The sequence below is a fragment of the Oryza sativa genome, chromosome 1 (assembly GCF_034140825.1).
Source record: "Oryza sativa Japonica Group chromosome 1, ASM3414082v1".
Taxonomy (NCBI): domain Eukaryota; kingdom Viridiplantae; phylum Streptophyta; class Magnoliopsida; order Poales; family Poaceae; genus Oryza; species Oryza sativa.
The window spans coordinates 1,677,221-1,694,343 of record NC_089035.1 but is presented as its reverse complement, the minus strand read 5'-3'; the positions used below and the strand labels follow the sequence as shown (position 1 = coordinate 1,694,343).

Genomic DNA, 17,123 nt, shown 5'->3' with positions numbered 1-17,123 from the left:
TGTTGTGACGATAAACCAATAAAAGTTTTCTTAAACCTCACTTTTTTACACATTGATTCATTTTGAGTGGGGATTTGGAACATCAACAAAATCTTCCTATTAGATTTTGGATGAACGAAAGGAAATTGCCATCTCGTATGAATTGTTGACTTTGCAAGGGGCCTGTCTTTCGAAAAATATTAATATACACGAGAAATTCACTTCTGGTGTTTATCCATAAATGTCGTTTTTACCATATTTTTGAAGATAACCACACTTTAGTGATGAGTTGGTGTATTACAATGGCCCATATAATTATGGATGGACCGGAAATGTGGATCAACGTAAAACAATTTATCGAACTGTTTTTTTAATTAACCAACCGCTTGGGTTTTTGTTTTCTGTTTTTTCTCAAAGAAGGTTGCGCATTTCACATAACATAAACAATTCTTTTATAGTGTAATAAAAAAAGAAAGCCGTATAATATGGCGTATCAAATAATCTTGTTTTATTTATTTAGCATATGTTCCGATATCAAAATGTACTGTAAGGTGTAGTAAATAACATGCCCTAATAATAATAAGGTAAATAGTCAATGGTGTGCCTTATTTAAAAATTTTATGCAAATATATAAGATATAAATCAAGCTTAAAATATATTTTAAGTGATAAATCAACTCACAACAAAAATAAATTATAATTACGCAAATTTCTTAATTAAGATGAATAGTCAAACGTGTGATAAAAAGTCACAACATTGTTTATTAAAAATATGGAGTAGTAAACCACCACAAAATTTTCTCTCCTTTTCTTAGGAAACACTCCTCATTTCTATTCTACTATACTACAAACACGGCCACACGCACCCACCCCCCACCAAACGTCTATGCTGTGACGAACACCACCACCATGGACGCCACCACCACCGCCAAGCGCAAGCGCCCAGCCGCCTCCGACATCGCCGACGACGCCCCCACCACCGTCGACGAGGTCTCCGACGCCGAGGTCGAGGAGTTCTACGCCATCCTCCGCCGCATGCGCGACGCCACCCGACGGCTCGGCGCCCGCCCTCCCCCGCCGCGCGCGCCGGCGTGGCGCCCCAGCTTCTCCTGGGAGGACTTCGCCGACGCGCCGCCCAAGCAGGCGCCGCCGCCGCCGCAGCAGCCCGCCGACCACGAGCGCGTCGCCGAGAACGCCACCCCGCCCCGGCGCCCGGCGCCCGGCCTCGACCTGAACGTCGAGCCGCCGTCCGACGCGCCGGCCACGCCGCGCTCGGCGCGCGCCCCGGCATAGGCGCGCGCCACGAGGAAACGCGGCGCGTCGCGCATGCGGGTGCTCACTGATTACAACTACTTTGCTAGCTAGAAGCAGCTAGCTGCAGTGTTGGATTGATCCATCCATGGCGCTGCCTTGTCCTCCTTGTGTGTGAACAGGTGAGACCTGGTTAATCAATCGCTCTTGCTGGGAAGAAACAATCCATTATTGGTCCCATCATGGAGATGTACTATCATGTACCAAGACAAAATGACGGGTTTAATTAATTACCCCCTATATTATTCGTTCTGTAATTCAGTATATGTCATTGTTCATTAGCTAGTGTCCACTTGTTATCCTTGACGGGACTGGGTTTTATTTTCTATTGTTATTTCTTCCCTTTTCTTTGGAATGAGCACTTGGGCATGATCTTGTCTTAAAGCTTTAAACTTAGTTACAACATTTCTTTGTTTACTTGTACATGCGTCGATTAAATCAATATATTCTGTTACTGTTGAACGGTAAAAAAAAAAGAATTTTGTAAGGTATTCGTAAAGTATGTCTGAACTCTGAATAGAAAAGCACTCCGTTTTAGTGAATACAAGAGCACACTGTTTTTTTTCTTTTTATTCAGAAAATATATTCCTTTTTTCAGCAGGGGAAAAGAGGCAAAGAAATTAAAGCATACTAAAGAGTGATATGAATGTGCACCATCTTTTATTCCCAGCCGTCGGCAGCCAGCATCTAGCTATACGCCTATATATATATTTTCCGCGAGGAGCACCTAGCTATATATTTTTGCCTACAGCAAAGATGTAGTATTATTCTTCAATTTTAAAAAATGGGAGAGCTTTTGAAGCTACCATTAGGGCTTTGGGAGACCCTAACCATCACCTGCAACGACGAAGACAACGAGCTTGGGGGAGCACTACTCCAAACAGATCAAAAGGTAGAAATTTGAATCAATTTTGTAAAAAGAAGAGATAGTTAAGCCGAATACTTTTTCGTTGTTTTCTCTTGGAAGGAAACTCTTTCCTCGTCTATTCTTCGTTCTGTGATTTGACAATATCTTGTGTTCCTTTCTATATTCTGAAATGAAATTCAGGTGGAGAAACTCCCTCCTCCCCCCTTGACCTTTCTTTAAAAAAACTCCTTTCCATTTATTTTTTCTTTGAAATTAAGGGGACTCCTTTCAAATTCTAAATAAATTGTCTTAACTATCTTACCTTTCTAACTTGCTATGACTAAGCTACTTTTCCAACCTCCTTCCCTCTTATGACGACTTTACAAGCTGATGCTATCGTTCTCGTGAAAAATGTACATCATTTCCATTGTGTAACATTCACAAGGGAGAAAAAGGATAATCGACATGCATAAGAATACAACAAATTCGATTGAGGCATTGGCATACTCGAAGAAAATGACATGACGCCTTTATATGAGCTCGGCTCTTCGTTGGCTTACAAGCGGTAGCTAGAAAAGGGCTCAAAATTAATGTGACCAATTCTTCCAAGAAGCTCAAAGATAAATAAACGTTTCATGTCTGATATGGTGACATGTTTAACTTTGGCATGTAAAACCAAGCGTTTTCTTTTCTTGTTGTCTACATATACTACCTCTATTATTTTTTTTTTCACTTGATGCATTGATATTTTCTGTCTTTAAGATGTGAATTTTGTTTGTGTTAGAGGTGTATGAGACAAACATTACTGTGAGCAGTGTTAGAGGTGTTTATATTTTGATATAAATTTTAAATACGAAAAACATTTTTATTTTAAAACGGAGGGAGCAGCGCTAGTGTATCACATGCAGCTAAATAACGTATCACTATCGTTCTAGTCTTCTAGATGACCATATTATGAATTCGAAAGAGGTTGTACTGTGCCACAGTCGGTAGCTCATTGTAGCCAGTCAAGTCAACTAATTAGCCATGCAAATCCTTATTACCATGGTGCAAGTGGGCGGAAGTTGTATAATTATTCTGGTGCAGAAAAAGAATTTGAGCCGTCGCCACTCGGACGAAAAACAAGTGCAAGTTCCACTTCAGAAAACATGACAACAGGTATAGCTCGCCACAATAAAAACAAAATTTACGTGAGCTTCTACTCCCTTTGTTTCTGGAAAAAAAATAGTTTTAGACTAATCATTTGTTTTTTAAAAAATTATAGTTTAAAGGTGTTTAAAATAGACTAAGAATCCCTTTGTTCGTGTTTTTAAGCTATGGAACCGATAGTACTCCCTCTCTCTCTCTCTCCTTGTTTTAGTTGGCTTTTAATCTCTTTATTTAACATGTATTTCAACTAGTAAAAATATATCTTTTTTTAAAGAATAGATGGAGTTTTTTTAATTTTTTGGCTTGACCGTGGGTGGTGGTCAATGACAGAGGATCCTGGTGCTATGCACGCAGAGCGGTAAAGACAAAAGAAGTCTCTGTGGCACAAACTGCGATGATATATGCACATGGCTCGGCGTTATTGCGCCGAAATGAAATAGGAGTACTAGAGCGGTGTGGACGGTGCAGACGTACGTGCAGCTAGCAGGCGTCGACACCAAACCCCTCGCCGTCGACGGACGGCGCGACACAAATGCACATGCCGCATTTGACGATGAGAGTTATCTGATTCTATCTTTATTGTTTCTGAAAACAGAAACATATACGCACTCCAAACACGTGAAAAAAAATTGCGTGGTTCGTTCGGTTCAAACTCTAAACCAATCTTTTCTTGTGGATAGCGGAACTGCGGAAAGCTTCTGCCGACATGCACACTGCCAAACTCCAAAACCAAACTGATGCTTGCTCACGGATTTGCGTGTGAGAAACTAGTTTACGAGGGATTTGACGTCGTGTGTGAAGCATATTGGGAATGGGATATCTTATGGGCCCTAGCCCTTTTGGCCCAATACTTTACAGCGTGTGATCGCGCAAATTAGGCCCAATATTCAATCAGAGATGGGCCATGCGATGCGACAGATGAAGGAATATGTCCATTTTAAGTCCCTTAACTTGACAGCGAGTTCGATTGTCTTCCCTAAACCGATACAACGGGTCCCTTAACTGTCAAAATCAGTGCAAACAAGTTCTCTCGATGGTTTAGATGGTGTTTTTGGCTGACGTGGCGTTCAAGTGACGGTGATATGACACTAGAAGCAAAATATAAAAATTAAAAATTAAAATAAAAGGTGGGGTTCACATGTCAGTAAGACAAAAGATAAAAAAAAAGAGTAGCATCCACATGCCAGTGGGTCCCACCCTCCTCTCTGTCTCCATGCACGAGCGCACGCAAAGAGGGAGAAGGTCGAGGGGCGGTGGCCATAGGGTGTCGTGATGTACCTCATCGCGATGCGGGGTAGTTGTTGTCGCCGCTGACAGTGATCCAAAACCTGAGCCCCCTTTCCACACATGCGTTGCACGGCCGGCCAGTGGAGATGACGACTGGGGAGATTGAGGTCTCTATCGCCGCCCTCGCCACAAAGAAGGCACTACAAGAGGCCTTCGACGTCCTCACTGCTGCCTGCTCGCCCTTCACCTGGGGCGACCTCAACTCCTACATATCCTCGCTCCAGTCATCGATTGACTAACAGCTTGGCCGGCTTTGGGTCCTCGAGACGCCCCTCCCAGCGATTGCAGGTCCCATTGTGGACGTCACAAGCAATGACGAGAAGGGCTGGCCGCCCCTCCCCACCCTTCTCCCTCTCCGCGCTCGCTGGGTGGCTGACAAGGGAGCTCCAGGAGGAAAGAAGGATAGCCAGGAGGGAGAGAGGAGAAGGAGGTGCCGACGCGCCATGGAGATTGAGTGGGGGTGGGACCCACTGACATGTGGGTCCCACTATTTGTTATGTTTTATTTGATTGACATGTGGGTCCCACTGTTTGTTATGTTTTATCTGATTGACATGTAGGTCCCACATTTTTTAAATTTTAAATTTTTATATTTTGCTTCCAGTGCCACATTACTGTCACGTAGGACGAAGACTAAGTCAAAGCAACAAAGTAGGCGTCATGTCAGCCAAAACCGTCATCCAAATCACCGAGGGACTTCGTCTGCACCGGTTTTGACAATTTAGGGACCCGTTGTATCTGGTATTGCGGTTGGGGGATGAAAATCGAACTTGCTATCACGCGAAGGGACTTCAGATGAACCCATCCTTGGCGACACAACAAACTATTGGGCCAGAGAGAGAGAGTCTTTCTTGCATCTACTTAGTTGGGTCAGAATTCGATCGTGGTTCGCAATCGCACCGGCAAAGCCTACAAGATTTGAGCTACCTGTCACATCCTAGCTAAGATAGAATACCTGATTTGTTGAGGCGAGATCGCCATCAGGACCAGTTGATCTTTGCAAATTTCGTCAATATCCCTTGTTTCAAATATCTGGGGGTAGTTGTTTTATATACATCTCTTGTTGAAAGGCTACAACGAGGTGCGGTGGTCACAAGAGTTGGATCACCCAATTAAGGTCGTCGTCGCACCTTAATTGGCAGCTAATACAAGAGATGAGCACATGTTGTAGAGTATTCCACTATTCCTGTACCTATCAATGCGCAGTGAGTGACGGCACCTATAAGACGTGTGTAAAGCGATAGCGAGCGAGAGAAATCCAAGGCGTAAAAACCGCCTCGAAACCGTACCGCGCGCCGCTGCACAGGAGTGCGCGCCGTGTCTCATCTGCATCGTCATGTCCCACTTAATTTGATTAACAAACTATAAGTATTTGTCTATGAATGGCTGGTGTGTGTATGTTTGCAATAGGGAGCAGCTGAAAAGGAGCGAAGCGTGACGCTGATGAGAAGAAACGCATTGATAAATAAGACGCTCGATCGATCGGTGACGCGAGGTCGGCAACAAAAAAAACCCATCGCGTCACTCTTAACCGTGCCACTTCTTGCTGCCTCCATCCGGTTCATTAATTTCGTAGTTTTCTGATAAGAAGAAAGCCAATAATTACGGGCCGCAAGTCAGCCAAATCAGTTACTCCTCCTTGCATGTCTCGTGAACCAGTTAGGCGGTTAACTTGTATATCAAACAGACGCCGCGCGCGCGAGCAGTTCGTCGTCGTCTTCGCTCGATCGTAGTAGTTGCCGGCCGGCATCGGCATGGGCGACGGCGGGGAGAAGCAGGCGGCGGCGGCGGAGGGGTGGCGGCTGAGCGTCAACGACTTCCAGTTGCCGGAGCGGCCCAAGGACCCGCACTTCGTCAAGAGGGTCATCAAGCGATGCCACGGTACGTTGCTGTTCATGCCACCGATCGATCTCTTCTTCAATTCCTCGATCGCTAATAGCTTAATCTGCCTCCTCAATTTCTCATTTTGCGACGTTTGATCTATACATGGATCGATCGGTTACCAACCATTGGTTGGAACTCGATCAACATCCATGGATTAATCCAAGTCCGGCCTGGGACTCTGTTTCGATCGAACTCGATCCTGGGTTCCTTACAATGAAATCAAATTTGGGGGGTGTCCTGTTTGTTTACAGTGATGTCACCAATCAAAACTGCCCAGTAGTTTGACGCATGCATGCGTGTTATATTTAACTCCAAGATAAAGTGCCGTGAGGGTAAACAACTAAAGATCGATTAGGTAGCTTCATCAAATTGCGCTACTGTTAGTGGAATCATACGTACGTGTACAGTACTCTTGCTCTGACCGAGTCATCACTTCACCAATCTAGCATCAAGAATGGCCCTTCTGAAGTAGTTGTTCAGGACAATTAATGGTAATAAACACTTCAGTAGATTCGTGTCATTACAAATAATAGCTGTTCACCAATCTTAAGCATGGAGAAGAGTTGCCATTATTCGTATATATTGCCGCTCGTTAGACCCAAAGGCTGTGCACTCACTGCTTCCCAAGTGATCTAAGGCCTAGTTTAGTTTCAAACTTTTTCTTCAAACTTTTAACTTTTCCATCACATTAAAACTTTTCTACACACATAAACTTTCAACTTTTCCATCACATCATTCCAATTTCAACCAAACTTCCAATTTTAACGTGCCCTAACTAACTTAAACTTATTAGGAGTAGCACTATGCGTTCCTTTCTTGTTTTGTCAGAGAACATCTGAACTACTACTGTAGTACTTTTTTTAGAGGGAAAGACCATTATATTGAAATAATGATCTGGCCTTTTTATTAAGAAAACCCACACAATAGTCTGAACTAGTACTTGACACTTAATCATGATCTAGCTGATCAACGATGCCGCTAATCTGCCATGTCTTGCGGAAATCGATATATCTTCGCGATGATCTCAAGGACGAGATGTGTCACATTGCGCACACAAAAGAACACACACAATGCACGGCGGCTAAATCGATATAAGAAGCTGACGAAGCCCCTTACACGTGTGAAGCATGCAGAGTTGCATAAACTTGCATTCATGCATGCTCCTCACAAACTAGGCAGCATTGGTGGACTGCTAGCTTGGTCCTGATCTCCCCGTTTGGTATGACAAAAGCAATTGTTATATTTTCTAGCATTGGAGTAGCTAGCAAGTAGGTAGCGGCTGGTTTGTCTGCGCACAAGTTATAAAGAAGGCCCTGTTCAGTTCATACTAAACTTTTCTTAAATTTCAAACTTTCTATTGTATCATATTACATTTAAAACTTTCATACTCACATAAAATTCTAACTTTTTTTTTCAAACTACCAACTTTTCCTAAACTTCTCCTCAAATTCAGGAACTAAACACAGCTGAAGTAATGCAATTTTTTTGTCTCTAACAGTTGATATGGCCCGTCTAGATTCAAACTTTGAACCCAAAAATGTCACATCAAACTTTTCTATACATATAAACTTCTAACATTTCCGTCACTTCGTTTCAATTTCAATGGGGTGTGTTTAGTTCCACGTTAAAATTGAAAGTTTGAAGACGGAAAAGTTGGAAGTTTATGTATAGGAAAGTTCGATGTGATGAAAAAGTTCTAAGTTTAAAGAAAAAAGTTGAAATCTAGACATGGCCTAACTACTAAAAGATACAGTATAAGATAATATTCAAAATTGTGGTATCTTTTGGTGTCTCTTTCGGAAAAAAACGTAAAAACCACTTGGTTAATAAGAAAAACTAGGGATCGAATGTTCGGTCCAAGTTTAATTATTAGACAGCTAAGCCTTTTCTTCTACGGAGTAATTTGTTATGGATCTCTCCATAACACCGTCCCCATTTGGCTTAGGTGGTGATTTTACATTTCTAGCCATTTTCAGGAGTTGGTACATCAGGGCATGTACATCAATTCTTATTTTCTAACATAATGGGCCTAAATGGGCCCGCTTTATCTGGCCTAGTTATAGGATATGTGTCTTTTCTGATGGGCCTTGTCCGATGATTATCTGGCCTACTCCTAAGCTCGAATAATCATCCCAATTACTCTTCAAAAGATCTTTAAAAAATACTCCCTCCGTTTTGAAATTTTGACACCGTTGACTTTTTAGCATATGTTTGACCGTTCGTCTTATTAAAACTTTTATAAGATATGTAAAATTATATGCATACATAAAAATATATTTAACAATGAATCAAATGATAGGAAAATAATTAATAATTACTTAAATTTTTTGAATAAGACGAACGGTCAAACATGTAATAAAAAGTCAACGGTAGTAGAGAACAAACGCAAAATTATGTAAAGTACATTAGCTCAACTTGGTACTAGAGAAAATTCTTGTCCCGTCCTTGCGCCCACACTATCGAGTTAATAAATCTCTTTATAAACTTTGGGCCTATAAACTTTAGGCGTATAAACTTTAGATATATAGAAATACTATATATATATATATAAATATTTGAATTTAAATTCAAATTTGAATTGGATATATAAACTTTTGACTTATAAACTTCGTGTCTCTAAATTTTAGATGTATAAATTTGAGGTGTACAAACTTTAGTTGCATAAATTTACTAAAATAAAAGTAATGCGGTGTAAAAAAAAAAGAAAAACACGTGGAGAAGAGGGGTGATCGCTAGGGGTGATGTTTCGGAGTTTGGTGGCATCATCATCATCCTGCAGATATCGGAGAAATCGTGTGTGACTTGTGATGATGATCTGGGAGTCCCAAGTGTCGTCTCTGTTCCCAAAGCCTTTGTATGCTTTATCCAAAGAAGTGGCAGCGTGGATGTACGCGTGGCCGATTTCCTGGAAACCCCGGAGAATCTCATGTTGCCTAGTCGCCTAACCCGCCTAAATGACGCCTAATCCGGCACAATTACCCCAAGGTTCCGTGACGGCACATACATGCACCGGCGCGCGCACGTCACGACAACGGACGGCGACGTGATCGCGTGCGGGGGCGGAGCGAAACCCGTGCAGCCTATAGCCTTTGGATTCTGCTCGCGTCGCGACTATTGAAACCGATCAACTTTCGGTGATCAGTAGATAGATGTGGAGAGATCGATCCTTGGCGATCGCTACCACGCGTGCCCCCAGACGTATCAGTCGGCCTCACGCCCGCGCGCGCCATGGATATATTCTCTCCAGCTCGGCCCAGTTGGACATTTCGATCGGATGAGTACGATCGAGTTGCGTGCTCCTGATCATATCGCTGCCTCTGCACCGGCCTAGCCACCAGCAGCAAGCAGGCCATGGGGAGCCGAGGACGACGCGGCGGCGGGGAGAGAGAGACGGAGACGGAGGAGGATGAGACGTGGAAGCTGCGGGTGGGCGACGACTTCACCGTCCCGGAGCGCTTCCACCGCAAGCCCCCCTTCTTCTCCAGGATCTTCCCCGCCGGCTCCCATGGTCACCTACTCACGCCTCCCATCCTCAATCCTCTCTCCCCTTTCCTGTTTAATACTAGATGGTTTTTTTTCTCTTGATTGATTTCCCTTTGAGATCAATTCTCTTAGATTTTCTGCATATATACTCACTCGTACTACAGTAATACTACCAGTTTAGTAATCTTCAGGGAGAAAGGAAACAAAAGATGGAAAAAGCAGCTACTGCTCTGATCATGCTTCTTCTTTTCCAGCTTTACTTTACTCGTGCAGCTTTTTTACCTCTTCCCTTTTTTGTTCAATTCGTGATCGATTATATTAGAATCTCGGTGTCTTGTGATGGCTTGACCCGCACTAAACAACACGATTGTCTTTACTCATAGTATTGCAGTATACTAGTTGCTCGGTAGACTCAGCTGGACTCAATTCTGTCGTTCCACTAGTGTCTAGTCTTTGGTTGTAGACTGACGTTAACAGCACAAGCATTATTTTGATGCGAAGGGGCCGTCATTTCAGTACTGTCCATACTTCTGCATATTAAGAATATCAACGAAGAATAACCATTTTGTCTCTTGAGTCTTGGCAACTAATACGTGAGGTGCTGCTAATTCTCAAGCATCGATGCTCATATGAAGAATCAAGGTGCTGACGATTTAGACACCTGAAGGAAATTTCAGTAAATTGTGTTTTAGGACATCTTTTATTAAACTAGGAGTGGTCCAACGTAAAACAACGCTAAAATTATCTAGTCCAAAGTAAAAAAGATTGATTAAAGGGTGATCTAAAATAGATCGATTAAAAGATGGCACAGACTGCAATTTACTGTATTGCAATTACATATAGACATACTTATCAACCTTATATTGGCACATAGCATTAGAGATGGCCCAATGGGGGGTCCAAAAGAGTGATAGATTTTGAGGCCCAGCCCGAAAATATAATGGGCCAGACAGATTTTTATTTGAGGACCAGCCCAAAAAAGGAAGGAAGGCTCATACAGTCTTGTTCAGTCTTTTATCTTCACCTATGAATAATGTTCTTACTCAACTATGTTTGCTAATTACGTCCACTGCATTAGGTCCATTAGTAGCAAGGAACTGAAGGAAGACACTTCCCATGCTGCTAGGACTCTTTCCAATCTGGACTATATATATTTTTCCTTGTGTGAAACTGTGAATTAGCATATGCATTTATCCTAGTGGAATACCATGTTTCAATCGAACAGTACTTTAACTTGATTGATCAAGCTGTTAAATGCATGTGGAACATGCTATGGACTGAAAAATGATAAGTTCCATTAAGCTTAATTAACTATTTGGTTTAACACTCTCTTCTTTCTTTGATTATTTCGTTTATTAGTACTTCTGAGTACTGAAAAAGTCGGTGCCCCATAACAGGAAAGCATCGGAAAATTGCAAAATACTACAAGAAGCAGGAAAATCTCCTGAAGGATTTCAGCGAGATGGAAACCATGAATGAGATTGGTTCCTTAGATCAGAATGCTCCTACTGAGGTAAAATCTTGTTAAGAGAACACATTTCCTCAATGCAATATGCAATTGCCAGATTTGTAACTATAAATTGGATGCTGTATATTTCTTTTTTTTTTTGTCTTCTATACACATAGTGATATGAAGTATATCTTCATGTTGTTTTGTTAGGAAGAGTTGAGGCAAATGGCAAAGGGCGAACGATTGGCCATCAACCTGTCGAATATCATCAATCTGATTCTTTTCATTGGGAAAGTTCTTGCATCAGTTGAAAGTTTATCGATGGCAGTAATAGCATCGACACTGGACTCCCTACTGGATCTTTTGTCAGGTTTCATACTCTGGTTTACTGCACATGCTATGAAAAAGCCCAACAAGTATAGCTATCCAATTGGGAAGAGACGAATGCAGCCAGTGGTAATGACTCGGTTAATTAAAATCTGTTCTCTTTTATCAGTTTTGCATTACTCCGAACTTAAGCTGTGCTTTTATGCTAGAGATACTAAAATGATCTAGACAAAATTCCAGAGTTTTCAGATTTCAGATTACCTGCTTCTTATTGCTTCATGACAACTATTGGAGCTAACTGAATAACCTGTTATTTTCAGGGCATAATAGTATTTGCATCTGTAATGGGTACACTTGGCTTCCAAGTGCTAATTGAATCCGGGCGTCAGCTTATCACAAATGTACCCACGAACACTCTTCGTCAAATTCATAATCCATTATTTATGTGATTTATCAGCTGACACTAGCTTAATCTATTATATGCAATGGCCTTACAGGAGCACCAAGTGTTCGACCACAGGAAGGAGCTGTGGATGATCGGCAGCATGTCCTCAGTCGCAGTGGTGAAGTTCTTCCTGATGCTCTACTGCCGGTCGTTCAAGAACGAGATCGTGAGAGCCTACGCGCAGGACCATTTCTTCGACGTGATCACCAACTCGGTCGGCCTCGTCAGCGCGCTCCTCGCCGTCCGGTACAAATGGTGGATGGATCCGGTCGGAGCCATACTGGTGAGTGCCCCCATTGCTGCCTGCCTGCCACTCTGCTAGCTACTCCATGTGAGAATTAATGGTGGATATGCAGATCGCGGTGTACACGATCACGACGTGGGCTCGGACGGTGGTGGAGAACGTGGGGACGCTGATCGGCAGGTCGGCGCCGGCGGAGTACCTGACGAAGCTGACGTACCTGATATGGAACCACCACGAGGAGATCCGGCACATCGACACGGTGAGGGCCTACACCTTCGGGACTCACTACTTCGTGGAGGTGGACATCGTCCTCCCCGGCGACATGCCGCTCAGCCACGCGCACGACATCGGGGAGTCGCTCCAGGAGAAGCTGGAGCAACTCCCCGAAGTCGAGCGCGCCTTTGTGCACGTCGACTTCGAGTTCACCCATCGCCCCGAGCACAAGGCCGAGGTCTGAATTCTCATTTATGCAAATTTTCTCTTCACTTCACTTCACTTCTGTTTCTGTTTGGCTTGTACAAGTCATCGTTTCCCTGTGAAACCCACAAGGATGTCAGTTTTACTACCACTGTCTCTGTAGTCTTTAAGTAGCTGTGGGTGAAACTGAATTCTTGTTGTTCTTGTTTTATTGAGAAGAGAAAACTGATCGAATTCTTCTAGTGGATTATATACGCTGTCTTTTGCTGGAAAATGGCCAAAATGGCTGGGCATGTGTACATGTTGTACCCATCTGAATTGTCATATCTGTGATCAGAAGTACTACTATATATATATTTCCATTTCCGGTGGTCATGTCACTGGGGCAGTAGTGATGAACCGGACTAGTTTGTCATTAGCCCCAGGCATGTCCATTCAAGTTAGCTTGGGCCCTATCCAACTAGGGCAGAAAAACTCACAAAAATACAAAGGGCAAACCATGCATGAGGACAGTGCCTGTGACTTGTTGTTCTTGCTGGTTCGTTTTATTGGGCGAGTTGCAGCTGGGTGTTACTATGTGGGAGCCCTAAGTGACAGGACAAATTATCAATAGCTTCTTCAGCTGGAAGGAAAAGAAAGGACATGGCCATTGTAGCTGTGATCATCACTAGGATCCAAACAGCCCCACACCTTGTGTTGTTGCTTCTCATCGATCAGCTGGGATTGGAAAGAATCCAGTAATTTTTTTTTCACGAATGCGCAAAATGATTGCATGTCAATATATTACAAGAAGACATAATATATTTTTAAACAATGCAATTGGTCATACGGTCATTGCCTGGGGACAAGAAACAAAGAAAAAAAAAAGAACCACCAAAGTAAAGGAAAAAACTACTACTGGAAGGCTGTTCACAACTCAGAAGGTGGAGGCGGAGCCATACTGCTCTTCCAACAAGCCTCTAAAGACAACGGCGTGTTCACAACTCAGAAGGTGGAGGCGGAGCCATACTACTCTTCCAATAAGCCTCTAAAGACAACGGTATTAGTACAAGACCACAAACAGCCTTCCTGAAGGATGGACTTTCAAACCACAGAGACCTAGGAGAGAGAAAAATCAAGAATTCTAGAATTTCGCTCCTTTCAATGCTGCCAAAAGATGAGGACTAGATAGTCGAAGCCCACTCGAAGATGCTCAAGCAAGTAGAAAGCGAGCAGCCATGAGGAGGAACGAGGACGGCCAGCCCGAAAGAATCCGGTAATTGTAACAAAATAAAATTAAATTGCTGGGTGAGATGGATGCACACCCTTGTGCATCAGCAGTAGCATGGACTTGTGGTGGGAAGCATTCATCTGACAGCATTATTGGTAACAATGGCACCCCATGATTGAATTGCCATATGCTATTAATTTGTTCTCTTTACGGCTATACTAGACAGTCCACGCCTAATGTTTGGCGGTTGTTTTGTTTGATATCCTTTTGGACGTTTTCTAATTTCTAGTGCAGAAAAATAGCAGCAGCAGCAGCAGCAGCAAAACAGGGGACGTTTGAGCGAATAATACGGCTATAAACGACTCACCTAAATGCTAGAACAAATGCCAAACATTGTTCATGACATTTTACAATTAACACCGGTTTGGAAAACAAAATGCTGAACAACCAAAGAGAACTGAACACCGAACATTAGATCCAAACTGCATACCCCTGCCTTGTTTTGTACTTCCTCAGTTTCGCAATGTAAGTCATTCTAGCATTTTCTATATTCATACTAATGTTAATGAATTTAGACATATATATCTATCTAAATTCATTAACATCACTATGAATATGAGAAATGTTAGAATAATTTACATTGTGAAACGGATGAAGTGGAACAGTAAAAGGCAATGAAAAAAAAGCTAGCTCCATTTTTGAGAAGAAAGTACAGCAATTGGTGTTCGTCCAGGCAAGTTCATCACGTGCAAAGGAGAAAGGTAGCAACAAGGCAACCTATACGATGGATGGATTGAGATGGAGGCCGGCCGTGGCGCATGTGAGCTATCCGTCGTCGTCGTCGTCGTCGTCGTCGCTGGGTCCGGGCAAATGGACCCCGGGCGAGGCGGGGAGCCGTACACCAGCGTCAGCCCCAATCGCGGCACGGTGTAACGCGCCGCGGCACAGTCGTCGTCACCCTGCAGCATCTCTTGCACTTGCTGTTGTACTACACTAGTAGTACTACCTCTCCTCCTCTCGATCAGTAACTCATTATTATAATTACTATTATTCTACTCTGATGAAGGTCCTACGTCGTACTGCCAGAGATTAAACAAGTTCCCTACTTGCCCGTGATTCTCAGTTTCAGGACTGCTACTACTGTTCTTCTATACTGCTCAGGAGTAGGACTACTGTACTTACTTGTATTAGTATTTTTTTTACCAGGCAATGAGGCATTCAGTCTCTAGATGTAATTACTCTTTCCGTCCCAAAATATAATAACTTTTAGCTCTCAAGATTTATCCTAAAACATAACAACTTCTTCACCAACATTCTTTTTCCAACCAATCACAATCCTCCACCATTTACTCCTACATACTTTTTTAATAACCATGTCAAACTGTAAAACTTTTTATATTATGGGACGGAGGAGTAGCTAGGAGTAACACAGTAACTTAATTAATATCACATCTGCACCCATATGCTCTTAACTAATGTAATTTACCTAGGATTTTCAGGTGGTCAACCAAGTAAATTGTTAATGTGTTGCACCTGTAAAATCTTCTTCTTCCAGTAGAAAACGAAGTGTATTATACTACTCCAAACTTATATACTTGGGGCAACTCTCCTTGATTCCCGCTTCTCACACGCATTATTTGTTTCAGAGCGGAAACAGCCAACGCTAACCTAACTAGTTAAACCAAAAGCCTAGCTTTCCAAGCACAAACACCGACCATTTCTTCACTCTCTAAGCTAGCTCGATGCCGCCACCGCCGGCGACGACGCCGCTGCCTCGCCGTCGCCTCGCGCTCATCCTGTGCCTGGCGTGGGCGCTCTGGCTCCACGGCGGCGGCGGAGGCATCAGCCTGGCAGACGCGTTCCAGGCGCCGACGCCGGCGAGACTCTCGTCGGGGTCGTCGTACGCCGTCGGCTCGCGGCCGGTCCCCGCGGCGGCGCCGAGGTGGAGCTCGTCGTCGGCTTCTGAAGCTGCCGCCCGGTTCGCCGACGACAAGCGGCGGATTCCAAGCTGCCCCGATGCCCTCCACAACAGGTAGAATATAAGATACATACATGCATCGATCGATTCAGCTAGCTAGACATGAGTACGCTCGATCAGATCGATCGTAGCTAGCAATTTGTAGTAGCTTGTACGAGCAGAGAATGTGTGTGTGTCATACTGCTTGGCTGTTCTTCCAAAGCCAACTCGATCTAAATTGCCGGCTATGGTGTGTTGCACGGATCAGTGATTACTGCAAGCACGGCGGCCATCGAATTGGGTGCCTTTGATGTGTTCTGTACAGGTTCCTGCAGGGAAGTGTGTTCTTACTTTCAGTCATATACTCATATATACAAGAATTCGTCATTGCATATTGTCGTTGCTCCTGTTCACACCAGCTTCATGCATGCGGCGGAGATCAGAAACTTATAATTTGCCATGGTTATTTCAGAGAGAGAGAGAGAGAGAGAGAGAGAGAGAGAGAGAGAGTAATTCTCTACTTCAAATTGCTCACTGCATCAGTTGAGTGCTAATGTACTCACTCCGTTTGAAATTAGTTATCGTTCTAACAAATTTCACACAAACCTAAGAGATATGGCAGATTACATAGTTACCCTCGTTTCAATTCACACATCCCATTAATTTTCTAAAGAAATGAGCCAATTAAAGTTGTGACAGTATAACTATATCGATGAAGGTTTTTTTCATAGCCTATTCTTTAGCCTTGGTTTATAAACTGCAAGCAAATAACATATAAAATATTTAGCTATAAATTAATTTTAGTTAATTCATTTATTTTTTTATATCTCATTAGCCCTAACTCAACCACAATCAGAGCCGAATTTAGGGGATGGTTATTCTCACCCCGTAGGTATTGGCAAAGCTTCTGAAAATAGATAATGATCCAATACCATAGGGAAAAAAACTGCATGAACTTCATAAAAACTGCAACAATGCTGTAATGTTATTCTCAAGTTTACCACAATATATATTATTGGCTTGTAGTCAAATCGTCAAATTTATTATAAAACTATTTTTTTACATGTTCTACTTCTATCTACAGTTTCATATACTTCACAACGCATTCGAAAGATACGGTTTTGCGATAATTTTG

At 42.9% G+C, this 17,123-nt stretch overlaps 3 protein-coding genes across 4 annotated transcripts; all 3 read left to right on the top strand.

Annotated features, from left to right (window-relative positions):
• The first annotated feature begins 853 nt into the window (after positions 1–853).
• Positions 854–1,706, top strand: LOC107278621 (protein NEGATIVE REGULATOR OF RESISTANCE-like). Its single transcript, XM_066309108.1, has one exon. It carries the CDS (start codon positions 888–890, stop codon positions 1,269–1,271), a length of 384 nt encoding a protein of 127 aa, XP_066165205.1. The 5' UTR covers positions 854–887; the 3' UTR covers positions 1,272–1,706.
• Positions 1,707–6,065: 4,359 nt separating this feature from the next.
• Positions 6,066–13,071, top strand: LOC4325974 (metal tolerance protein 7-like). Of its 2 annotated transcripts, none has more exons than NM_001401538.1 (6): positions 6,066–6,452; positions 11,336–11,451; positions 11,599–11,844; positions 12,036–12,116; positions 12,213–12,443; positions 12,517–13,055. In NM_001401538.1, exons 1-6 carry the CDS (start codon positions 6,326–6,328, stop codon positions 12,859–12,861), a joined length of 1,146 nt encoding a protein of 381 aa, NP_001388467.1. In that variant the 5' UTR covers positions 6,066–6,325; the 3' UTR covers positions 12,862–13,055. The 2 variants fall into 2 exon arrangements, with proteins under 2 accessions (NP_001388467.1, NP_001388466.1); NM_001401537.1 differs by lacking the exon at positions 6,066–6,452 and adding an exon at positions 9,607–9,963 and having other exon boundaries at positions 12,517–13,071.
• A 2,625-nt stretch (positions 13,072–15,696) lies between these two features.
• On the top strand, positions 15,697–16,380 carry LOC4325973 (uncharacterized). The gene has a single exon (XM_015790466.3). The coding sequence runs from the start codon at positions 15,774–15,776 to the stop codon at positions 16,065–16,067; it is 294 nt and encodes a 97-aa protein (XP_015645952.1). The 5' UTR covers positions 15,697–15,773; the 3' UTR covers positions 16,068–16,380.
• The last annotated feature ends 743 nt before the right edge of the window (positions 16,381–17,123 follow it).

Coding starts and splice junctions, on each gene's coding strand:
- LOC4325973 (XM_015790466.3), top strand. CDS start 15,774: ATGCCGCCACCGCCGGCGACGACGCCGCTGCCTCGCCGTCGCCTCGCG.
- LOC107278621 (XM_066309108.1), top strand. CDS start 888: ATGGACGCCACCACCACCGCCAAGCGCAAGCGCCCAGCCGCCTCCGAC.
- LOC4325974 (NM_001401537.1), top strand. CDS start 9,807: ATGGGGAGCCGAGGACGACGCGGCGGCGGGGAGAGAGAGACGGAGACG. Junction 11,452..11,598: donor ATCAGAATGCTCCTACTGAG/GTAAAATCTTGT, acceptor TTGTTTTGTTAG/GAAGAGTTGAGGCAAATGGC. Junction 11,845..12,035: donor AGAGACGAATGCAGCCAGTG/GTAATGACTCGG, acceptor TGTTATTTTCAG/GGCATAATAGTATTTGCATC.